This window comes from Haliotis rufescens, unplaced genomic scaffold (genome assembly GCF_023055435.1).
Source record: "Haliotis rufescens isolate VD_foot unplaced genomic scaffold, xgHalRufe1.0.p SCAF_18, whole genome shotgun sequence".
Lineage (NCBI taxonomy): Eukaryota > Metazoa > Mollusca > Gastropoda > Lepetellida > Haliotidae > Haliotis > Haliotis rufescens.
Window position 1 is genome coordinate 332,662 of NW_025963868.1, and position 27,200 is coordinate 359,861.

A 27,200-nucleotide genomic window follows, 5' to 3' on the forward strand; every position below is an offset into this window, starting at 1 on the left:
AGAACCAGATATTTTTTTAACTATGAGCCTGAATTTATTTCAGAAAAACACCTTGCAATAATGTAACTTTTGTGGCAGGAATCTTTTAATTTCTTGTTATATTGAATTTCAAATGGTCGGTCCCTACCCTGTGATGAATTAGGCATGTTGGGTGGCTTGTCTGTGGCCAGTATATAGAAACAACAGCACTGGATGTGGATGTGTTTATTTCACATGACTGCAGTCAGTACAAGAACAACACAACCAGACCATGTGTCCTGACATGCTGCACACCAGAGTTGTCTCCCTGTCATACACTGCAGAGGGCACTGTATCTGTCTTACATCACATTAATAACCTGTTTATACATAAGGTGTAAAAATCTTCAAATAATCACGTACTGAATTCATTGGTCCTATTCCTAGTCCAAATGTACTTCTTCAGCTCATGGCTGGTAGACGATATTACAGTGAGATCGCAGTACTCCACCTAGGCAGTCTGGATGGAAGATACCGTATTCACCATATTAACCACCCTGCTCCAATAAGAGCACCCTGAGTAACTTCTAGACCAATATTTCAGTGACCTTAATAAACACTCCATAGAAGACCGAAAATTTACATTTACTTTTGTCTTTTACATAATTGTCCAGGAGTGAGTGAGTGAGTGTGGTTTTACGTCGCTTTTAGCAATATTCCAGCAATATCACAGCAGGGGACACCAGAAATGGGCTTCCCACATTGTACCCATGTCGGGAATCGAACCCGGGTCTTCGGCGTGACGAGCGAACGCTTTAACCACTAGGCTACCCGACCCCCCTAAATGTCCAGGAAATGGTAAAAAGGGTGTGTATAATTTCCTAGTAACTATTACCCAAAAGATTTTAGATCCATCAATGTTTGAACTAAGAATGTTGACTACCATTTCTGAAAACAAATTAAACCTAATGGTTTTAATAAGAGCCTCTTGGTGCCAAGGTGCTTATTAAGGTGAATACGGTATGTACCTTCAATGCCCATCAGACGCCCAGGAAACTAATCCAGAGGAAACTTCGCTACACTAAAGAACTATATTGATTATTTCCATAACAAATCCCTTGTTCTAAGATATGTCATTACAAAAATTATCCTATTCAGACTCGGTGTAAATCTGACTGAAACCACATAACAGTCTGACCAACATTAGCACAATATTCCTTGATCAACAACAGAATGTGCAGCAACATGAACAAAGGGCAGACAACTGGGGTCAAAACTGGGTCATGGGTGCCTGCAGATTATCCGAACACAGGCAACAGGCGTATGCTAACAAATGCACCAAATTTGCACAAAGAGTAGTGTCGTCCTCCTATACCACAATATGAAGCGATCGATCTGAAACATACACGAGCTTACCAATCCTAACCATGCTTACAGTATCTGTCACCATATTATTTCAATGTACTCCCTGTATCTTGAACAGATGCTAGCAACTGAGCCTCTCTGGGTATCATATTTCTACCTTGACAAGATTTTAATTTTGTTTCCAACCAGTTTGAAAAAGAATCTCTGGTCGAACATCCGGGCCAATCTGCATGGAAATCAATGAAGATTCAATATAATTTTCAATGAAGGAGATAAGAATTCTGGTCAGTTTGCTTTATAATTACTCAAAATTCGGTCGGTTGGCATTAGTCAACATTTTGGAGGGTGTGAAGGTTTTTCATCAGCAGGTGCTTGTTGTCTGTGTAGCAGACTAGGCGACTGTCTGTAGGGTGGTGAGTACCAGTCTGCAACAGACCCAGTCTTAGGGTGCACAATTTCACAAGTCCACATGCTTCAATATCAAGCTTTCTCTGTTCAATCCAGCCATAGTAACAGTAATGGCACAATCATCTCATCATTTACAAAAATAAACTCGAATTACAATCCTGATTTGAAACGCACGACAATGTCTCTTCCTCTAGACAAACCTAAACTGGTTTGGTTTGCGTGTTGAGCAAACGCGACATGGAGTGGATATTTTTTTATAGACTATACATACCAACATAACAAACAACTTGTACACAATGTACAATATGTACACGTATATATACAGGGCAGTTCTCTGCTCAGGAAACAAGATCCAGGGTCCAGGATCCAGGATCCATCTTCCGATCATGTACGAGAGTGAGGAAAACTGAAAGTGGCTCTTGACAAAATAAATAGCACATCCTTGTGGGTGTTATAAGGTGTTAAGCTCCTTGGTCTTAATAATAGTCCAACAATATCACAGGGGGCACCATGGATGGTTTCATACATTGTACTCCTGGGGGAATCAAACCCAGGACTTGCACAGGACACTGTTTCCACTAACGTACCCCACCTCCCCTGCTGGGCATACAATGAAAGGATATGATGATAATAATAATAATAATAATCTATTCATGTGGCACCTAGTTCGAGCTAGGCTCCTCACAGTGAGTGAGTGAGTTGGGTTTAACGCCGCTGTTAACAGTATTCCAGTTATATCACGGCGTGTCAGCTTAATGTGGTAGGAAAGCTCGAAGTGATGCAGGTCTCAGACGTTTACCACTTCGGTGAAACCCACGAGCACGGGTATGGTGCTGACAAACCTAGAAACATAATCGGGGCGAACCAGGATTCGACCCCTCAATCATAGGTTTCTGGCGTGTCCAAGGGACGCAACTCTGCATAGCGAATCGCGGCGCCTTAGATGACTGGGCCACCCGTGCCCCCCGCACTTACAGAAACATAAATGTGGTAGTGATGGTTCTACTGTGGCCCAGTACAGTGTCTCCATCTACGGATCTGCCTCAACCAATGTCTACCTGTTCTTGTAGTTGTCTGTTCACACGGGAATAGGTGTGTTTTCAGTTATCAGCGACATAAAGAGTAGGTGCTGACTTTAATGAGATGGGGGGAGTTCGTTCTAGAGTACACGGTCTGCACATTACATGGAAACAGAATTTGTGGGACTTTCGCCTCGGTTCCTGGTGTGAAAGGTGTTGCCATCAAGCCTAAAATAGTCCTTAAGACTCGGAGGATGAAATGGTACATGACATTCCTTTTACCTGAGAATATTGTTTTCGGTCCCATACTCAAATTTTCTTCACAGACTGAATAAATCCAAGAACAGTAATTATGTTTTAGCTGTAAGCTGTTTTACATGGGATACGTAAACATATGGAAAGATAGTGTCTGTATTTTAACCATTGTCAGTTGTCTGGCTGACACTAGGACATGCCTCATTTGTTGCTCTGCGATGTATCGGGTCCTGTGCATCAGTGACTGAGATTATGTCGTGTGTGTGTGTGCAATCTCATTAAAATCAGATCTTAGTTCTCGCTACCCAAAACAAAGATCTGAGGTCATCCCATTAGGGGTCACGTCAGAACGACCTTTCATCCGACCAATCAGAGCGTCGCTTACCAGATCATGAAAGTGAGAGTCAGAATGTGATTTCTAATCATGCAGCCTCGAAAACTTTAAAATGGGGTATTCCGAACGATAGTTACGGGTTTAACGACTGAATCTATACAATCTAGACCATATGTTAGCCATTCGAGAATGTTCTTTTGTCCAGGTTTCAAATTTTTACACGAGAATTTGTCAAAATATGTTTCGAAGCATAGTCGCCAATTTGAAATTAGCGCCATAAAGCACGAGAAAGCTGCCTTCTGATTGGCTAATGTCGACTTCTTGTCAGTAATTCCATTGGTCAGTTAGAGTTTGCGAAAGGTCGGTCTGACGTGACCCGTAATGGGATGTCCTCAGATCTTTGTTTAGCGGCAGCAAGAACTAAGATCTGATTTTAATGAGAGTGTGTGTGTGTGTGTGTGTGTGTGTGTGTGTGTGTTTCAAGGAGGTTGTGTGACGATAAGCATGACCTGTGACAGCAATTTGCTAGAAGCTACGGGGCCTGAGAGTGATAGATGGTGTGATTGGCTGAAGATGTGTGACAATGTGTGAGATGCTACCTGTTCCCAAACAACGTGATTGGCTACAGTTTGTGCGAGTGTGAGACGGTCAACTGATGAAGTGTTCTGCCCTACAGTCAACTGATGAAGTGTTCTGCTCTACTGAGACCTGATGTTACAGGTCGTGTGATGGCGTGATTCACTGTGAGTGTGAGACGGTCAACTGATGAAGTGTTCTGCTCTACTGAGACCTGATGTTACAGGTCGTGTGATGGCGTGATTCACTGTGAGTGTGGGACGGTCAACTGATGAAGTGTTCTGCTCTACTGAGACCTGATGTTACAGGTCGTGAGATGGCGTGATTCACTGTGAGTGTTAGACGGTCAACTGATGAAGTGTTCTGCTCTACTGAGACCTGATGTTACAGGTCGTGAGATGGCGTGATTCACTGTGAGTGTTAGACGGTCAACTGATGAAGTGTTCTGCTCTACTGAGACCTGATGTTACAGGTCGTGAGATGGCGTGATTCACTGTGAGTGTGAGATGGTCAACTGATGAAGTGTTCTGCCCTACTGAGACCTGATGTTACAGGTCGTGTGATGGTGTGATTCACTGTGAGTGTGTGTGATGATGTGCGATGTGTGAAGTGTTCTGCTCTACTGAGACCTGATGTTACAGGTCGTGTGATGGTGTGATTCACTGTGAGTGTGTGTGATGATGTGCGATGTGTGAAGTGTTCTGCTCTACTGAGACCTGATGTTACAGGTCGTGTGATGGTGTGATTCAGTGAGGGTGTGTGATGATGTGCGATGTGTGAAGTGTTCTGCTCTACTGAGACCTGATGTTACAGGTCGTGTGATGGTGTGATTCACTGTGAGTGTGTGTGATGATGTGCGATGTGTGAAGTGTTCTGCTCTACTGAGACCTGATGTTACAGGTCGTGTGATGGTGTGATTCAGTGAGGGTGTGTGATGATGATGTGAGAGATGGCAGACAGATTCAAGTGTAGTGATGTATCCAGCCCTATTTAGTCATGTTGCCATGTCCTGAGAGATGGCAGACGGATTCAAATACAGTGATGTATCCAGCCCTATTTAGTCATGTTGCCATGAGATCCTGAGGTCTAAGTTATAGTTATTACAATGAAACCACAATCTGTGTCTTACTCACCAAAGCCACCTACCTACTGGACATCTCTTAAGAGCCTGTGATTGCTAGAGAATGTTTTAGAATCATCCAAGTCACAAGAAAGAATAAAACTATGACAAAAGTGTCTCAAAACACAATGATAAACATAATGATCATAATTAGAATAAAATTGATCATGAAAGATTGTTGACTGATTCATTAAGCACATTTATATCAATATATCTAAAGAGACGGAGATGCTGTGCTACAAGATGTCTTGTCCTACATACCAGACCCTCCTGATTGTAGGAGGGCTCTCAAAATGAATACCCAGGGATTTATCTAGAATTGCTCAGAGCCCGATATTCGGCCCCAAGTCGGCAGCAAATTATAGTAAAAATTCTAAATTTGAATTAATATATTTCCCAATTGGTCAGATTTCACGAAAATATGAACAATCAAATTTTGAACAATATCACAGTTTTGTTGCAATTTGCTTGCCAGGGCACTTCGTTTGGAATCCCGGATAAACCCCTGCTACAGTATCTCATCTGGAGGAGTCTTTACACAAGTGTAAGTCCAAGACAGTTTCAAAGGATGTACAGTAACATGATGGCGCCCAATGGCTGGCTCACTGCCAAGGGAGGTATCGGGACATCGAGTTCTTCACATGTAATGAACAAAAAACCACCACATAATTTTTCTGGCATCATCAATAAACACAAACAATAAGGGACTGGTGACTTTAAATTCAAGGGTGGGGTTCCGTGGATTCTAAAAAACAAAAAAAGTCTCCCAACAAAACTCTGTCCTCAGGTTTAATAACAAAGAATATTGTTTACCGCACTTAACTGTCATACTCCTTTGTAAGTCATTAAGCTCAAGCTGAAATATTTTCCATCTCAAACAGAAATGTTTGGCACCTCCCCTCCCCTTCCCAGGATATTTAATGGCTGGACCCTTAATTTGGTCAATCATTGATCAATGAGACATATAATGTAGGGAAGGACTTGTTTCACATCACACAGTCTTTTATCACTAGACAACTGTACTAGGGCTCAATCTCATTAAAACCAGATCTCAGTTCTCACTACCACTTAACAAAGATCTGAGGACATCCCATTAGTTTGTAGTCTGGGGCTAGTGGACCAGAGTGAATTTCAAAGGCTGCACGAGAACAGTCGTTGGCATTGAAGAGAGTCCTACTCAGCTACTATGACAAACTGTGACATAACTTAGCACAATATCCTGTACATACAATGGTAACTAAGAAACAAAGAGCACCGTATTCGACGTAATAAGCGCCCCGCTCTAATAAGTGCCCACGGCGATATTTGCTATTATTTTGGCTAGTGAACAATCCAATTTGGCACCCCCTCCGATTGATCAATGTACACAAGACTTATTTATTCGCATATAATACGCACTTGTGTTATAAGCACCTTTAATCATGGGCAATTAAAATCAGGAAAAATATATCTGTCTTTTCAGGCAGCATAAACCATGAAATTTATCTTTCAACTCTGTTTTTGTTCACCAATTTTGAGAGCACCCTGGGCGCTTATTACGTCAAATACGGTATATTCAAATGTACAACCCAGTGAGTGCTGTCTAACATTCAGAAGTCACTTCTAAAACGATACCAACTAAGAGAAGAAGCACTCTCTCAGCTCTAGCTCTACATAAATACAACGCTCCTTCTGTCACAGCCATGTTGTTATATAATATACACAAACCCCTCTATCGACAACAGCTAGACACTCACACCACAAGAACAGCATCGTCAGTACTTCACAGGTGTGTGTGCCTCATCTTTCTCTTTTACTTGTGAAGATACAGCTGCAATGCTATTTCTAACCAGCTAATGAGTCCACATCCTTGTTCCAATGAGAGAGAAACATGTGAGTTGTTTGTTTGTTGTGCAACGCCACACTAAGCAATATTCCAGCAATATGACGGCGGTCTGTCAATAATCGAGTCTGCACGAGACAATCCAGTGATTGACATCATGAGCATTGATCATCATGAGATACGATGACAAGCATCAACCAAGTCAGAATAAAACTGGAAAGACAGTAAAAATGGGCTTCACATATTGTACCCATATTTTGAGGTCACAATTGCAAATCTGTAATGTATCTGCTGTAAGACCTCGGCCCCCACAAGGTGATACACCTGCTTCTGACAGAGTGAGTGAGTGTGTAGGATTCTACACTGCTGGGGACACCAGAAATGTACCCATGTGGCAAATTGAACCCCAATCTCATTTAAATCAGACCTAGTTCTCGCTACTGCTGAACAAAGATCTGAGGACATCCCATTACAGGTCACGTCAGACCGACCTTGCGTGAAGTTTGACCGACCAATGGAATGACCAATCAGAAGGCAGCTTTCTCGTGCTTTACGGCACTAATTTCAAATTGGCGACTTCGCTTCGAAACATTTTTTGACAAATTCTGATTAAAAATTTGAAACCTAAACAAAAGACATTCTGGAATGGCTAATAGATGGTCTAGATTGTAAGGAATCAGTCGTTAAACCCGTAACTATCGTTCTGTATACCCCATGTCAAAGTTTTCGAGGTTGTATGATTAGAAATCACATTCTGGCTGTCACTTTCATAATCTGGTAAGCAACGCACTGATTGGTCGGATGAAAGGTCGGTCTGATGTGACCCCTAATGGGATGTCCTCAGATCTTTGTTTTGTGGTAGCGAGAACTAAGGTCTGATTTTAATGAGATTGATTGAACCAAGACCCTTGGCATGACAGCAAACACTTTCACCAATAGACTGTGTGAACAGAACATTTTATGTAGTCCTTACTTGTTCATACATTCCACCATAAAAAAAACCCATTGCGTCATAGTATTCACCTGAAGACATATTTGAAATAAATACTCAGAATCGAATCGAAATCACATACTGGTAATTATTGTCATAATCAACCATTTGTGTTCCATCACAAACAGTTGAAGCAATTTGAAGAGCAAGCATTAAATCTGTACCACTCCCACTTCGAGGTCTGTTCCAGGTGTGTGGAATGTTGGTGTGGACTCTCCAGGGAAAGAAATACTGAGTACATGGCGCCAAGGTGGGGGATCCCTTCCTTACACATGCTTCACCTTGGCTCAGTGCTGTAAGAAACATTCAAGTGGCAATGTGTTTAAAACACCCAAAGCTCCTCCCCCAACTCAAAGCTAGCCCCCCAACTCAAAGCTCCTCTAGTCAAAGCTCCTCCCCCCACTCAAACCTACACCCCAAATTCAAAGCACAGACACACAACCCTGCCCCCAAACTCAAGCTTGGCCCCTACTCAAAGCTACACCTACCCCCAACCACAAAGCTCATCCCCCTACTCAAAGCTACACCCACCCATTCCCCTACTCAAAGCTCTGCCCCCTACTCAAAGCTACACTCCCAACTCAAAGCTACACTCCCAACTCAAAGCTACACCCACCCCAACCTAAAGCTCCTCCCCCTACTCAAAGCTACACCCTCCTACTCAAAGCTACACACACCCCTACTCAAAGCTACACACACCCCTCAAAGCTACACCCGACCCAACCTAAAGCTCCTCCCCCTCTTCAAAGCTACACCCACCCAACTCAAAGCTACACCCACCCAACCCAAACTCAAAGCTACACCCACCCCCAACCTAAAGCTCCTCCCCCTCCTCAAAGCTACACCCACCCCGACTCACACACTTGCTTCTGCCCCACTGCTGCACATGCATGTCCACCTTGTGCCATATGCACCCTTGCTACATGTTACACTCTGTTTATTTCCGATCAAAACAGAGGTGAATACTCACAATCTTCACGATCAAATAGTGCCAAGAAAATGTAACAGTCCTCATAATGGTACAACTATTGTAACAAAACCCTGGTCCATCAAGTACATGGTGTCTGTGTCTGTTCATGTCATGAGTTCACAAGGGCTCCTGCTCATTGTGTCTGCTGGAAGGACTCTTCTGACAGAGTGAGTGAGTGAGTGAGTTGGGTTTAACGCCGCTTTTAACAGTATTCCAGTTATATTGCGGCGTGTCAGCTTAATGTGGGAGGAAGGTCCGAAGTGATGCAGGTCTCAGATGTTTACCACTTCGGTGAAACCCACGAGCACAGGTATGGTGCTGACAAACCTAGAAACATAATTGGGGTGAACCGGGATTCCAACCCACAATCATAGGTTTCTGCTGTGCCCAAGCGACGCAACTCTGCACAGCGAATCGCGGTGCCTTAGACGACTGGGCCACCCGTGCCCCCTTCTGACAGAGTGAGAGAGTATGGCTTTATGCCGCTTTTAGCAATATTCCAGCAATACCACTGCTGGGGACACCAGAAATGGGCTTCTCACATTGTACCCATGTGGGGAATCAAACCCAGGTCTTCGGCGTGACGAGCTAACGCTGTAACCACAAGACTACCCCCAACTCCCTGCAGGTCCAGATAAACCTCTGCTTGGTAAAACCATCTGGAAGCAACAGCACTACTGGAGACAGAAACTTGGAGGCTGAAGAACAATCCCAAGAGGAACCGATGATAGACCTACCATACAGAATAGTTACACTCTTGCTAAAATTAGATCTCTTACTCCGACATGATACCTTTCTGTGCGAAGATCACGCCTTCTAAGTTCCTAGAGCCAATCATTTGGGTGTAGATGCCATGGAGCTCAGAAACAACAGGATCCTGAATGTATAAATATCCCCAACATTAATAGTGCGGTTCTATTTATTTGCATTAGGAACTCCCTGATCATATTTTTTTTCAAGACAGACCTCATGTGATATGATCAGGGAGTTCCTAATGCAAATAAATAGAACCACACTATTTATGATCCTCATATGTCTGTCTTGAAAACAAATATGATCAGGGAGTTCCTAATGCAAATAAATAGATAAATAAATGTTTGTCTGAATAAGAAATTGACTTCGAAACCTTTATACTGATGACTTCAGCCAACTCGTCCTGTGAGGGTGTCCGCAGAGAGTTATCAAATCGGAGTAAAAGATCAGATTGAACAGTTTCACATCGAATGTGAGCACTCTAGGGGCCAAGGTGACAAGGTCATCTACTCAAGACGGCACATACACAGTATTTCATCACCTGTCTGTCTCTAGCTTCAGGAAAACCGTAATTGAACACATTTCAAATTATGTTTTCTTCACTGTCAAGTTAGGAAATTCAAAAAATAAACATATCATCATCATGATAATCATGTACAAATTAATGTCCTCATCCCCCACGTAAAACAAGAAGGTGTAACCATGGTAACAGTGCTGCACTAAGGCTGAGGATTTTTCTCAACAAATCCCCAGATTCATCTAGGCAACCTAGATGGCCAGTGTAAAACAGTAAGGGCTGCCGGAGGGTCCTTCAACTTGAACAGCTATAGTGTTAAATCATGGAATCCCCCAAATCATTCAATTTTAAATACAAGGTGATGACAAAGACATGTTGAAATCCATACTTAATTTCAAACACAAATAAGGAATAAATGTTGTGATAAACATGGAGAAACTACTGACTACAACTTCAGGAACAGAATGAAGGATATTATTGAGGATTTCAAGTCTCCCACGTCAACACTGAACCTAACTTAGTTCAACACTGAACCTAACTTGGTTCAACACTGAACCTAACTTGGTTCAACACTGAACCTTACTTGGTTCAACACTGAACCTTACTTAGTTCAACACTGAACCTAAGTGCAATGAGTCCCCAATATGTGTGGCGTTTAAACAAACATCCCACTGACTCCAACAAGAGCTGACAAAGGTTTGAGAGTGAGTGAGTGAGTGAGCTGTCCTCCAGTCTACCAGGAGGATGGGGGTGAAGTCCTCCCTATTCTGACAGGTTCTGTAACAGTTTCAGCCGTCCCGCCTCGTAATCATCCTCATCCACGTTCACCAGCAGCTTAATAGCCTCGTGACCAACTGCCTGCTTCAGGGACTCTACAAAAACAAAAACAATAGAACAATAGAACAATTATGCGAGAAACCTATGACTTTATTAACTATAAGCAGACCTGTATTGTATTAAACAAACACCTTTCTAGTTTGCCGGGGTTATGAATTGTTTGTTTGTTGTAATTATGTCTTTGTGAGTGAGTGAGTGAGTTGGGTTTAATGCTGCTTTTAACAGTATTCCAGTTATATCACGGCATGTCAGCTTAATGTGGGAGGAAAGTCCGAAGTGATGCAGGTCTCAGACGTTTACCACTTCGAGCACAAGCTCATGAGCACGGGTATGGTGCTGACAAACCTAGAAACATAACCGGGGCGAACCGGGATTCGAACCCACAATCATAGGTTTCTGGCGAGCCAAAGGGACGCAACTCTGCAGAGCGAAACGAGACGCCTTAGATGACTGGGCCACCCGTGCCCCTTGACCCATTTAAAATCTTATAATACGTAATAATGAAGGGGAGGTGAAATTGGGTTTAACGTCGCGTCCAAGATTATTGCGATTATATAACGACGTGCATGCACGTGTATGTGTGTGTGTGTGGCTGCTTGTACTAGTCCGGACTGATGCCGATTTATAGTGCTAGCCCACTGAGATACCATGCCGCAGTTTAACATGGATACCCCACTCAGACACAGTATACTGACTCCGAGCCGACCAGTCCTTATTTTAGCCCCTTAATGCCGAGCGCCAGACGGGGTAACAACAAGTACAATCTTTTAACGTCTTTTGGTATGACGTGGTCGGGGATCGAACCCCGGACCTCTACCACTAGACCACGGAGGCGGTCTAATAATGTAGGACCACTGAGGGTGACTTATTAGCTGGCTGCTGCAATGGGGATCTATTCTGCCCCAAGGGCAACAGCCCCAACAAGGGCCTTTCAAGCAGCTGTTTCCACCCATTAGGCCTCCCTGACGAAGAATGACAACCCACCTGTGATGAAGACTCCCTTGAGGGCCTCTAGCAAGGAGCCATTGATGTAGTCTCTCCAGAACGCGTCCAGGTACGTGAGTTCAGAGAACTTAATGTCACAAATGATTGATCCCAAATCTCGGGATTTCAGTATCGTGTTAGCTTGAGCAAACTTTTCAAACTGTCTCTCGATAAGCTCCGGTTTATTTGAAAACACATTCCCATCTAAGGCATTCTCATGTTGGCAGTATTCCGCTCTGACACGCAGACGGATATCTGGGGAAGAACAAAAAATCAGTGAGTAATGGTGTTAAGACTAGAGTGAGGGAGTGAATGAGTTGGGATGAATGTCGCTTTGAACAGTACTTCAGTTATATCACGGTGTGTCAGCTTAATGTGGGAGGAAAGCCCAAAGTGATGCAGGTCTCAGACATTTACCACTTTGGTGAAACCAACAAGTACGGATATGGTGCTGTTAACCCAGGAAACATAATAGGTGTCACAGGATTTGATCATAGGTTGCTGGCATGTCCAAGGGACGCAACTCTGTACAGCAAATTGTGATGACTGGGCCAGCTGCGCCCGTTTCGTATAGGCCGATCACACCTACAACATGTGGCCTGCACGGGTGACGAGGCCAGTGGTTTGTGGGGGAACGTTGATCCATACCGTTTGGGGGACACGATGACACACATTCAGCCAGGTCTGGGGGTGGTCTTCCTTGGTGGTCACCCAGCCAAGTACTATACAAACACTGCAGCCCATCACTCATACACAGCATCCTCCAAGTCCTGCACTCTGCAGCAAAACAGAAGAAAAGCCCGGGGGTAGGAGAGAGCACACACTCTTCTTCAGTCAGGATGGCCCAGAGTTCCAGATAAGCTTTTGGTGTTGTGGGTATTTTACCCATGCATATAAATCATTTGGTATCAGTTATTCTATCTGGGTATTCAAATTTCTGTTACCCACTAGTTTTTACACATGTGGGTATTTAAGTTAAATATTTAAAAACACTGTTCATCTAGTCCCTGCAAACTGGTGTCATGTGGGTTCGAGAGCTTTATAGGACGATACCACGATACTTCCACAAGAAAGTGTGATGGCAAATGATCATGATGTAACTGTCATCATGGAGTTCGGCAAGGTTGACGGAATGCCGGTTTATAATTTCAAAATAAGTTGCTGATTTGCTAATTGAATACGCAGGGTTACTTCACAATATTTTGATGATACGCACAAGTTATATTTTTGTAGGGTATCTGTAATGTTTGTTGCGTATTTGATACGCTTGGATTGTATTTTACTGCGTATTTCCGCATTTCTGATGCGTATTTTATACAGATACGCAGCTTATCTGGAGCTCTGATGGCCTCTTGAAAATATGGATATTTAATTCCAACTACCAAAATTGGTAACAAACGTCATATTTGGGACAACACTTTCTTAGTAAAGTACAGATTCTAGTGCTTTTTGGGGTTGAGTCCCACTCGGGATTCAAACCTGCACTACCAGAGTGGGGCACTTAATTGCAAGCACACGAAGTCAAGGATCTAACCCTCTCAGTCACTGAGGCTTCCACTTTTAGGCTTCCACCAAAACGGAAGTCTGACAAGTGGTAGTCTAGACCATGTACCTTTTGTACCATACAAAACCTGGTGTTTCACAAACTCGGTCACTAAAGTGCACTATGTCACTGAGTGAGTGAGTGAGTGAGTGAGTATGGTTTTACGCCGCTTTTAGCAATATTCCAGCAATATCACGGCGGGGGACACCAGAAATGGGCTTCACACATTGTACCCGTGTCGGGAATCGAACCCGGGTCTTCAGCGTGACGAGCGAACGCTTTAACCACTAGGCTACCCGACCGCCCTACTATGTCACTGATCCTGAATGCTTTACTGATACCTCTTGTTTTTCAACATGAAATAAATACAATTACCATGTACATATATAACTATTTATGTCTTTCTTGCAGTGAGTTTGCACTTAAATGATAACAAGGGCATAAAGTGTTCAAAAACAAGTCTGAAATACTCTAACTGAATTCCAACAGAGAATAAAGGAAATTGATCTCTCATAAAGCTTCATAAACAAGAGGTCACCCTGACTGATAACATACCAATAGCATTAAACCATACACAAACATCAACTACACATTCTTATATTTTACGTTACTCTGGAGTCAGCATTACAGAAATATTACTGCCTAAGTAGTTGATAATAATGTGTTTTGAGATTCTAGTTGTTTGGAGGAACAGATTTCAAATGAAATCACAAAACATTCACATCAAATCTTCCATGGCCTCAAATGTGAAAACATGTTTTTATTGTTTATTTCAGGTAGTACTCTCTATCTTCATGTACTGTAACCACGGTAACAGCTGTAAGAGAAATGATGTAACTGTGGAATGCAGCGATGTCCTCAAACAAGAGATGACAAATAAACCACCTGTTGCAGTATTCAATGAAAAATCAACAAGGGTCAAATTGAATAATAATAATAATAACAATGCCTGCCAAATAATAAACATGTGTACTAACTATATGAACAGTCTACTGACTATTGGAAGTCTACTGACCATTTGAAGCGTCTACTGACTATATACACAGTCTACTAACTATATGAACAGTCTAACAATATGAACAGTCTCCTTACTATTGGAACAGTCTACTAACTATATGAACAGTCTACTAACTATATGAACAGTCTACTGACTAGATGAATAGTCTACTGACTATATGAACAGTCTACTTACTATATGAAGTCTACTAACCATATGAACAGTCTACTTACTATATGAACAGTATACTGACTACAAGAACAGTCTACTGACTATATATTTGTTTTGTTTGTTGTTTAATGCCGCAATATTCCAGCTATATGACGGCGGTTTGTAAATGATCAAGTCTTGATCTATGCAATTGGGATACGATTGACAGTCTACTAACTATATGAACAGTCCACTAACTCTATATGAACAGTCTACTGACAATATGGAGAGTCTACTAACTCTATATGAACAGTCTACTTGCTGTATATGAAAAGTCTACTTGATGTATACGAACAGTCTACTGACTAACTGAACAGTCTACTAACAAAATGAATAGTCTACTAACTATTTATGAACAGTCTACGAACAATATGAACAGTCTGCTAACTATATGAAGTATACTAACAATATGAACAGTCTACTAACTTTATGAACAGTCTACAAATTAAATGAACAGTCTACTAACTATGTGAACATTCTACTAACAATATGACCAGTCTACAACCTAAATGAACAGGCTACTAACCACAGGTTACTTTCTTCTTTATCTCTTCCTCCTCTTCTTCTCCTCCTTGCCTCTGCTCCACCTCCTGTGGGGAAGCACATGGCGGCTCCACCCTCTCACACTTCCTGGCACTGTTCCTCCTCCTCCTCCTCTTGGCTGCACCTGCTGCATCAGGCTGGTCAGTGTGTCTGGAGACGCTGAGGCATGAGGCACAACCCACACGCTTCCGGGAGGTTGGTAGCCGGGATGTGCTGTCTTCCAGGTATTCATCTACTGGGTCCGGCTCAACTGTCAACCACAAACACAGTGTTAAAAGCTCAACTGTCAACCACAAACACAGTGTTAAAAACTAACAGTTTTCGTTCACTAGTCCTTATAATGATAACATATAGCAAAACCCTTAAAATGGGCCAATGTCTACTAGTCCTTATGATACCTTTACCATTGGGCAGTTTGTAAAGGACTATAGGACTAGTGCCAATTTCTAACGCTGCAAACATAAGACCTATATTGAAACCAGGATGGAAGACCCCTTGAACCTGCTACTGCTCATCTCACTCAAGTCAAATCAGTCATTCCATATGATGCCTCTCTGAGTGAAAATTGACAAACTCATGAGGTACCGTCAGGTGAACTTTCTGATCACTCAATCGGAATCAGTGTCAAGGCTTCCAATTCTTGGTATGATTGTTTGAAACTCATGAGTTGTTTGTTTGTTGTTTAACACCACACTCAGCAATATTCCAGTTATATGATGGCGGTCTGTAAATAATCCAGTCTGGACCAGACAATCCAGTGATTGATATCATGAACATCGATCCACGCAATTGGGATATGATGACATGCATTAACCAAGTCAGCGAGCCTGACCACCTGATCTCTTTAGTCGCCTCGTATGACAAGCAAAGTCGCCTTGAGCAACTTGACACTTCAGAACAGCAATGCCTCATTTCTGCACATCAAACACAAATGGACATTTTCGAATGGAAAGCTATAGAGATCACGCTATAGATATTGTGGATATCTTAATCTCTGTCCTTACTGACCACCATTGCATCAAGACCAAAAAATTGTACAATTGAGGAAATATTTGTGATCTGTGTGGGTTTTCTTGTGCTACAATCAAATGTCTGATTTGACATGGTTAAGAAATGATGCAAATCAATTTAGCATCTGATACATGTAGGTTAAAAAAACATGTATCCCTTATTAAAATTGGTATAGATTAAATATTGGGGAACTGATAATAAAATGTCTGCGTACAACTGAATTGGGACTAGTCTGAAGCTTAAGTCTCTTAACAATAACAGGCTATTGAATGTAACTAATGAAGCCAATTGTAATGATGATCATGATGATATATACATGCACTAATAAATATTCTGAAAGATTAGGGGAGTAGATCTAGTGCACTTTTGGGGATTTCAATAAGCAAGGCCTGGAGGATCGGAACTCACATTGACAGCTTGAAGCTAGGCTCATGAGTTAATCTAATTCGACAACACCCTACCACGGGACCATGGATGCCATCACAAATAACTAGTGCTTGAATTAAAGTCATCAGCACCCAATTGTTTACCTTTATGCACACTCAAAACTTGATAAAAAGTGTATGGAGTTTAAACAAGAAATCAAAAATGATTTCGTTCCCCCACATCATGATGTCACAGACTAAGAATTAATTTAAAAAGAATGAAAATTTGTGACATGGGCCTGTGTGTGTGTGTATGACAGGACCACTCTGGCCCAAGTGGTTGCCATGTCACCACCGTCATGCAACACCAACTGACCAAAGGTAAACAATTCAGATATTTGCACCATGAAAAAACATGCTCATGATTTAAGAAATCAAATATATCAATAAGTCGTTTATTATCAGTGAAGTATGGAAACGGACCCTCCACAACAACTATACTGTCCTAACGTTCATTTATGGCACGTAGGCCGATGTCACCTATGCACGGACAAAATGCGTTTCAAATTGTTTACTTTTGAATGTTCAGAAGTAAACATTGCATCAAATTGAAAATGAAGTCCTGATGAAAGGACAAAATTGGTACGAGGTAATAATGTTTCATACCAGTCTTTCTCCTCCTGAGCGTTAAGTGTTGAACGAGATCCTGTCTGGTTAATATTCGCAAAAGTTCTAAAATATGCTTGAAATTCGATTCGTCAATTCTTCCCAGCCTCTCCAGGCTCAACAGAAAACTGTAGCCATCTTTGGCCTGGAGAAAGAAATCGTTCGCATGGTAGAGACCTCCGTAGATAAATGTTAAAGCTTTAATGTCGTCGGGTGTAAGCTGATCTCCGATAATGCGGAACATTTCATGTAGGGCCAAAGCATCGCCAACTAAATTTTTCCCGTCGGAGACGATGGACGCCATTTTGGAGATGAAGAAAATACGACTCCGCAGTTAATATTGATCCACGCGAGTAAAGAACTTAAAATATGTATTTTATATATATACAAAATTGTGTGAACGTCATAAAAAATTGTAATTGAATTTGTCGGTCTTTGTTTTCAAAACGTTTCAACCAATCATATTGCGAATGTACAATATCTCCGAGGCATGACACTGCTTTACAGACAACTAAGACAAGCTCCTTTATACACTGTGAGTGGGTAGCGAGCAGAGACGTCTTCAGTTGTCGCTAACCAGCCTATGTGGTTTAAATACGGCCCCGAAATAACATCTATCATTTTCTTATCATCTGTGCCGCTCACATGTTAAGATAGTTTCAAAGCATTCGCACGATCATTCAGAAACGAGCTGTCAGAGTATTATTCCCGTGATATACATGGAACTAAGATCTTAGTCGTACACAAATGAAAGGAGGGACGAATGAATGGATGACTGAACGAATGGATGATGGATGAATGATCTTTATTTCCTCCATTAAAGTCCGAGAGTCATTGTAGCTGACGTTGATTATGATTGTGAATTCATAAGCACCACACAGATGAGTGAGTATTGTTTTACGCCGCTTTTAGCAATATTCCAGCAATATCACGACGGGGGACACCAGAAATGGGCTTCACACATTGTACCCATGTCGGGAATCGAACCCGGGTCTTCCGCACGATAAGCGAACGCTTTAACCACTAGGCTACCCGACCGCCACACAGATCGGGACATTACAGTGAAGAATTCTACAATAACAGCAGAGAACTAGAGCTTTAAACGTCACACACTGATCTGGCCGAGTGCGCAGTTAACATGGGTGCATAATTGTCAATCACACACACCTATTAACGTACCAACAAGGACAGAGAAGAGAGAATTGTTCCACTCAGGGATTCCCAATGAAAGGTAGTTACAGTCAAAAATCGTGAAAACGTCAAAATGTGAAGTTTATACTTTGTAAACGTCACTTTTTGAAGTTTGTTGAAAAATAAACGTGTCATGTGATCAGCAAATAAACCAATCAAATCCTCGAAAACCCATTAAACTTGAAAATAAGAATTTATATTGGAAAAAAAGGGTCAACCGACGCACCGAAAGAAAACAACACCTGCCTTGAATAAACGGTCGATCAAACATTATATGAAAAAATTTGCTTGAAACAAAAGTATGAAAATTATACCTTGACGAAACCGGCTCTCTATATTAAACGCCCGCCTTGAAAAACCCCGGCTGGTCAATAGTTAGATGGTAAGAGAGGACGTTTGAAAAACATTATTGATACAACCGCCTCTCTGAATTAAAAAAATGCCCGCCTTCAATAAACGCCTGGTTAATAATTAGATGTTAAAAGAGGACATTTGAAATAAAATACACAATTGCGAGTTTATGGACCTTCCGAAATTTATAAACCCTCGGTAATTATTCAAGGATTTATTATATATATTTATTTCACGTACACGGACGTATAATGTACAAGTGAGTGAGTGAGTTGGGTTTAACGCCGCTTTTAACAGTATTCCAGTTATATCACCGCGTGTCAGCTTAATGTGGGAGGAAAGCCCGAAGTGATGCAGGTCTCAGACGTTTACCACTTCGGTGAAACCCACAAGCACGGGTATGGTGCTGACAAACCTAGAAACATAATTGGGGCGAACCGGCAGCTGTTGGTGGTTCCGGACATTTAAAATTTTGTGGGACATTTTGGGAAACTAATCTCCGAGAATGTTACTTAAATTTAAGTCTGGTAAGTCTGGTAAGTCTGGTATGTCTGGTAAGTTGAGTTGTGACCTGACACTTAACCCCTTAGGACTAGGTATGAGGTCCGCCCACAGACGCGTACCACTGTGAAGAAAGGGGTAGCGGGTGGTCCGCGACAAGTAGTACGATGCATATGTGCGTGTCCTGTCTCGGCTAACAACGAGTTCTAGTGAAATAACACATAATAGAACGTGCTGATGTGAGATACCCGATGACTGTAAAGACGGTGACAACAAATTTGCATAGAGAACAACAATCGAGAAGTATCGTGACAACGAAGGGAATATAATTGCTGTAAAAACTGAATACCTTTTACCCAAAAGAGCAATAATGAATAGTGTCATGTCATTCATCAAATGATTGTGAAAGTCGAGGCCTTAACGTGGTGATAGTTGACTCAATGACATACTCCTTAATCCCATGTGATTGTTTATGGGGCTTCAGCATACTGTAAACGTAATATTGCTAACTGGATTTATAATGAGATAACCATCTTCCCGAGGCAAGAGAGTTAACTGACTTTTAAAGTCCAGTTTCCACCCTTGCCGAACTAGGCTGGAATTAATGGGCTCGATCGTAGCGCCACCAGTGGCTATTACCAGTTATGTCCCTTCTAAGCCTCTCCTATGGACCAATCAGATTCCACTTCTCGTATCACTTGTGTTTGCTTCACACAAAATGGTGGCGCCCAGTCAGGACGATCTGATCGATAATAAAGATCTATATTGTGATAAAACGGGTCTTACATCGCGAAATGCATCAAATCACGTGAGCACCTTGATTAAAAACATGAAAAGATTTGGAAAATATCTGCTGACAACGAGTTGGCGGTGCACATGTTTTGCAAATCCTGCAATCGACCGAAATCTGCATGATAGTTTATGAACCGAATTTCGATTTCGGTGCGCGATTTTGATTGGACTATGCATAGACTCGTTACTCCAGCCAAACTGTAACTCCATAATACCAGCCTAGTTCGGCAAGGGTGGAAACTGGTTTTTTAAAGTCAGTTAACTCTCTTGCCTCGGGAAGATGTGAGATAACTGGATAACCATAACTCTAGTCTTCATATTTTGATGTCGTTCAGCGAAGACACAGACAGAAGCGTGGCAATGCTAGCCTTTGACAATGCTTGAGATTTATTTGTACATTCTTCTCCGTGTAATTTATCACATTACAGACCAATCCTCGAGCCTGAGAATGTATGAATTGGCCATGCTTACCTAACTTTGACGTGTTTGTTTGTTTGTTTGTAATTAACTTCCATCAAACGACTTTAAGCGAATTCTGGTATCGAAATTCTGGTATTGACTTGTCGACCCGTGATCATCCGGGGTAGAATAGGTCTTCAGGAACCAATGCTTGCCGTAAAAGGCGACTATGCTTGTCGTAAAAGGCGACTAACGGGATCGGGTGGTCAGGCTCGCTGACTTGGTTGATGCATGTCATCGATCCCAATTGCGTGGATCGATGCTCATGATATTAATCACTGGATTGTCTGGTCCAGACTCGATTATTTAAAGACCGCCGTCATATAGCTGGAATATTGCTGAGTGCGGCGTAAAACAACAAACCAAAAAACCAAATGGTATCGACTTGTCACATCGACCTCATACTAGTCTTATGAGCAACCTTGTGTCCACGGGAGCGTAGTCATATCATCGTCATGGCCTGCACGTGCACAACATGCTTACACCCTCTACCTGTAACAAACCAAATATGTTTGCCCACATTCTGTGTACCGCCTCTGTCTCAAACGTGTTTTGTGAGTTGGTGCAACTTATCATTGATTCCTAGCAGGATGTTTTTCACAGTGTTAAACATTGTCATAATTGAACCCAAACCGTGACGTCACGTCATCCATTAGCTGAAGCTGTCCTATCAAAATTATTTATCCCTTGGGTGATGTGAAATGAGGTTTAACGTCGCGTGCAAGATTATTGGGTGCGTGTGATACGTGTGTGTCAGTTATATAGTGCTAGTTTACTGAGATACCATGCGCACCCCCGCACCCCTACTCTGTATCCGCCAATGAATGTCGAACACTATGTTACAGTCAGTAAAAGTGTGTGAAGTAGCTGTAAAATCTGTATCGCTACTTGGCCACGTTAAAGGGAGATAAGTCTCCTTGGTCTGGTGTCTCGTTTCTGCCTTGTGTTTGACAATCACGAGTACCTCGTATACTTTGACAGTACCTATGTGTGATTTTGTTTGTTTGTTTTGTTTGTTTGTTGTTAAAGCCGCACTCAGCAATATACCAGCTATATGACGGCGGTCTGTGAATAATCCAGTCTGGACCAGACAATCCAGTGATTGACATCATAAGCACTGGTCCAGTAAGTCGCCTCTTACGACAATGATATTACATTAATCGTTTGATTTATATACACTAGAAATGTAACAAGCCGGCAAACAAGTAGCGTTCGAGGGCCTTTACTCAAATTTGCTGGCAATTGGCCCAATGTGAGATGAATGTTTTCTTCTGTTTGCGGAGTCAACAATCTGAGACATGCGCCTCAAACAGAAATTTAGATACAAATTGTCTAAAGGTATTTCTATTTCCCAGAAAGCTTAGAAACATGAAACGATACAAGGTAAAGTAAATGTTTAAAATGTAAATACTATGATTAAATGCATATATGTATAGCGTATCGCCTCTGATCACTTCATAACCTTACGCGGCAGATCACTTAAACAATGTATTCATACGCTGTTGTTCTTCACTGAGTGAAATTACATCTGAAACATTGATTTTGTAAGATTATTGCAAGAACGATGTTTCCGTATCGTAAATATATCATATGTAAGATGTAGAAAATACGTTTAAATGCTAGCATTATACGATTTTTGTCCCTAATGATATGATATTTACGATATGGAAACCCGCTCGGCTAACAATCTCTGCATACGTGTTGCTATACAATACAGAAAACCCATCGCCATCAACACAGCTGAAGTTTCTGCACTGAACTGACAACCAACACAATTTCCAATTAAAATTTCATTTTAATTTCGAACCTATTTTTAAAAATAAAATCCGTAAATAAAGAATTAAAATATAATCGTGATCATTAGAAGGAAAGACGGAACCCGGTTTGACACTCGTTTGTTGCGCCATCGTGTACTGATCCTGCGAACCCGTGAAGATCCGGGGTAGAATAGGTCTTCAGCAACCCATGCTTGCCGTAAAAGGCAACTATGCTTGTCGTAAGAGGCGACTAACGGGATCGGGTGGTCAGGCTCGCTGACTTGGTAGATGCATGTCATCGTATCCAAATTGCGTGGATCGATGCTCATGATGTCAATCACTGAGTTGTCTGGTCCAGACTCGATTATTTTACGGCAAGCATGGGTTGCTGAAGACCTATTCTACCCCGGATCTTCACGGGCCTATAGCGATAAGCACTTCTATAGAAACCACGCCGACAGATACACTGATTTTCAGAATTGTATAAATTAAACCAAAAGGCAAATGCGCGAAAGCGTGCTGACACACGTTTGAAAAACATGTTCGAATTTATGTAATATTTGGGGAAAAATCAAATTAAGTTGTTCCCGGTATTTAGGCATAAGAAAATCAATCCCGCACAGCAACACATTTTGTCTGATGCTTGAAAACATGATGATGCGTTTTCATTGTGTGTGAGTATATAGATCACACACTGACCGGGGGCTTCTTTTTGTCCACGTTGTTTTTTGTGTGTTAAGCGCTTGTGATCCGAGCATGCGCAGTTGCGGTTTGGGTAATACGATCAGGAATTAGCATACCCGTGCTGGAACGTGGATTCATGCGCCAGGACAACGTTCCGGAATGTCGGCGGAACGCCGGAACATTTTTGAGGGGAAAAGAACTATTAATGAAATGATTTACATTCAGTTTTCTTGCGACAAATAAAATGACAAATTGTATGATTCCGAAAGAAAGCTGTGTTATTAGAACTGAAAAATAATTTTAAATGAAGAAGTAATAATATATAAATTCCATGCTGGTTGATTGTTTTGCTAACATTAGACATTGTAAATGTGATATCAGCTTTGTCAGGAGACGAGCTGTATAAAACATTCGTGTTCGTTATGACTGAAGTTTAAACTAAATCGAGTATGTGGATAATCTTGTCAAATATTCTGAAAAGAATATTCGGTCAATCTTGTTACATATCCCGTTTCGTCACCTCATGGCTCAAAATTCAACATGCTTGATAGGTCACGAGGTGAAACAACACGGGTGTTTGATAAGCTTATCCACAGATTAACAGAATGTTCTATTCAGTCAGCTCGTATAACGCGAATTAACAGATTAAAAGTTTCTATTCTTTATATATGTAGCTGGATTTGAACATGCCTCGTTTATTTGATGAGGTCGTATATGATGACGACGTTATATTTTATTTTATTTGTTTGGTTTGTTGTTTAACCCCGCACTCAGCAATATTCAAACTATATGACGGCGGTCTGTAAATAATCGAGTCTGAGTCAGACAATCCAGTGATTGATATCATGAGCAGCGATCCAAGCAATTGGGATAAGATGACATGCATCAACCCAGTCAGCGAGCCTGACCACCCGATCCCGTTAGTTTTACGACAAGCATATTAGCCTTTTACGGCAAGCATGGGTTGCTGAAGATCTATTCTACCCCGGATCTTCATGTTATTTTTGAGAGGGGAGTGTCCAGTGAGTTGTTCCCCGTAGATGCAGCTGGGTAACGCAGACAAATGCAATTGCCGAAAGATTGCATCCAAAAGCGGGAAAGATATGACAATCGGTATCGGGAGAAAAGGTTCAGGCAATTGACGTGAGGATGTGGGAATATGCGGAAATACTCACCTGTGAAAAGAATGGACATGTCCGACATTACCGAGGTCGGATTCTTTTGAGGGAGTCATCATTATTAAAATACTGGAAAATATTGTTAAAGCTTGTACATTTCTTCTATAGGCTGTACACCCAAATGTCTTTTGATATCAAATATATCTGCAAAGCACTGTGGTCTGCAAAGCATTGTGATGCAATTTCATTGCAGCGATATCTACAATGTAGATATCGCTTGCTCTCACCCAAGCGATATCTCCTTTGGGAGCTAGTTTTGGATGATAAAATGATTTATCATCCAAAACTGGCTCCCACAGGAGATATCGCTTGGATTAGATCAAGCGATATCTACACTGTAGATATTGCTGCAATGAAATAACAGCACAATGCTTTGCAGACCATTGTGATGTCACTGGTTACCATGACGTCACAATCAAATGACATCACTAATGGCTCTGCTACTGAAGCTGTTAGCAGTACTTTTTACAATGAAGACACTGCTAATTACTGTCTACAAATTGAAAAAGTTGGAAGAATGATGTTGTATGATAAATAAAATCTCACCCTCGTGTCTTTTGATATCAAATATATCAACACTCGTTGATAAAAGTGGCAAAAATCCTCGGCAAGCCTCGGAATTTTTCCACTTTTATCAACTCGTGTTGATATATTTGATATCAAAAGACACGAGGGTGAGATTCTCTATATCTCATATCAGAAATAAACGCCTCGTGGTGGTTGTTTATCGTACAATATGCACCCCTCGTGGTTTATTCTCTCTGCAGTGTTTTATTGTTTGCTAAACAGCTCCCACACGTCGTTTATTCCTATTTAAAGTATTGTCGCATATGACGTCACCCCTTGTTCATGACGTCACAGTGATTTTTTGTGATGTAGTTCAAACGACAGATTGGCTGAGCTAAAACCCAATCTGCCAACAGAGGGCTTGACGGAAATAGCCGAAATTGACATTGACCTAAACCCAACTATTCTACGTTTTCTCGGAAACAAGTCAATGGCGAATATATATAAAATACCCAATCACAACTGCGGATTATCTGCCCTTCCTCAATGTCATTCAAGGTCAGGGCTTATAAAATGTATTCACCCGAGGCACATATCTTGTCCGGGTTGTGTTGGAAGTCAAGACTAAGAGATAACACAATCAATAAGGAGGTACAAATACTTTCTAATTCCTAGTAGCTCAAATAATATTCTCCAGTCAACTCCCGATCACTCTGATATTAGCACTGTCACATATGAATCATTATGAATTCATAAGCCAAAAAGATTTCTGTTCGGTGAAATGTTTTGTGTGTATTATATTTATATCTATATCTTGATCGATAACGGTTCATCGTTATGTTCGGCTAAGACCAGCGCCACTTCGGGTATTTCTCCCACATCAAGCTGAACTACTGTTCAAAACACGTTAAACCAAACTCACCCACTCAGTATGGCAACTCATAGTCTGGTCATAACGCATGACGTCATAATATCCGCCCGTTTCAAGCCAATTAAGGTGGGGTGAGGTGAAATTAGGTTGAACGTCGCGTCCAAGATAATTGCACATATATAGCGACGTACATGCACGTGTGTGTGTGGCTGCTTGTACTAGTCCGGACTGATGCCGATTTATAGTGCTAGCTCACTGAGATACCATGCCGCAGTTTAACATGAATACCCCACTCAGACACAGTATACTGACTCCGAGCCGACCAGTCCTTGTTTTAGCCCCTTAATGTCGAGCGCCAGACAGGGTAACAACAAGTACCATCTTTTAACGTCTTTTGGTATGATCGAACCCCGGACCTTCCGCTCTCCGGGCGGACGCTCTACCACTAGACCACGGAGGCGGCTCAAGCCAATTAAGAAGCAATATGGGTGTTATGCTTTGAGTTCATTATTTGACTGGCTGCTGCAGAAATTACCGCTTGTGGTAGGTTTGATAATCGACGTTTTTAGAGGTTTAGGACCCGTAAGCCATTTTAAAACTGGATTCACTATTTTCACTCGTTCAAGTTCCCTTTTTAAACCTTCACCCCCGTCAGGGGAATTATTGGGGCATACATTTGCAAATTGATTTTTTTATTCCTTCCTTCATATGTTTCTAGGTATGCCCCGAGTGCGAAATCGGCACTCCCCGGAAGCGCTCGTTAAATCTCCATCATCATCATCATCGTCGTCGTCGTCGTCATCATCATCATCAAGTGACTGTTGCATTACACCACACAATCTGACGGCAGTCCGTGTTTGAATGCTGCTCGGTGTCACATTGGATACATAATTTGTATTAATCGTACAAAAAAAGGCTTCCTAAAAATGGACAAGATACGAACTATTATATCTAGCGTTACGGGGATTATGGTGATTCAATATTACTACGCCGTGCGCATAACGCAGCCGGATATAGCTACAAGTGTCTTTATCTCACTATAAGCCAGAATCCACACAAACAGGGTAACGTAACAGCTGCTTCAAGTTATCATCGGAACAATATTAAAGGGTCTTGTTTTGGTAAGAACCAATCAAATTCATGCAAAAGCATAAATCATTCGAAAATTATATTTATATGTCCATTGTTTAAAAGGGGGAAATATTTAATATATATTTTCAACATTACTTTAATTATTTTGCCCTTCTTGATCATGAACAATTTTCATGTCACAGAAAATGCTATTTTATCTGGTGTCTGTTTAAATTCTGATAATACCGATATTAATTCGACATAATCATTTTTTTAAATAAGAACAATAACATTAATAACATCAACAATATAGTTCTATTGGTACAACTTGGCTATTTCTTATGATGTTCCAAAGTGAGGGGGTTAACTTAATTTAAATAATTTCATGTTAGAATTTGTGTTACTTTACGTTACATTTCCGTTTTAAAAAAAGTTTATAACATACGGACGCAAATATATAGATTCGATGGTATATGTAACTTAAAGTGAGCTTTTCGTGAGAATACACATGTGGTTCAGTAGAGGGCCGCTTGTGACATAAGAAGCAGATATTGGTTGTTAGGAGGACAGCACACAGGGACAATTTATTCATCGG

General features: G+C 41.5%; 1 protein-coding gene and 1 long non-coding RNA gene across 2 annotated transcripts; both read right to left on the reverse strand.

Annotated features, from left to right (window-relative positions):
- Positions 1-4,146: 4,146 nt before the first annotated feature.
- Positions 4,147-7,284, reverse strand: LOC125381500. The gene is made up of 2 exons (XR_007221809.1): positions 4,544-7,284; positions 4,147-4,456 (listed from the first exon to the last, which is right to left on the reverse strand). It is a non-coding gene; the product is annotated as an uncharacterized LOC125381500 (long non-coding RNA).
- Positions 7,285-9,306: 2,022 nt separating this feature from the next.
- Positions 9,307-17,550, reverse strand: LOC124148371 (death effector domain-containing protein-like). The gene is made up of 4 exons (XM_046519432.2): positions 17,244-17,550; positions 15,185-15,451; positions 11,909-12,163; positions 9,307-10,959 (listed from the first exon to the last, which is right to left on the reverse strand). Exons 1-4 carry the CDS (start codon positions 17,545-17,547, stop codon positions 10,850-10,852), a joined length of 936 nt encoding a protein of 311 aa, XP_046375388.1. The 5' UTR covers positions 17,548-17,550; the 3' UTR covers positions 9,307-10,849.
- Positions 17,551-27,200: the final 9,650 nt, after the last annotated feature.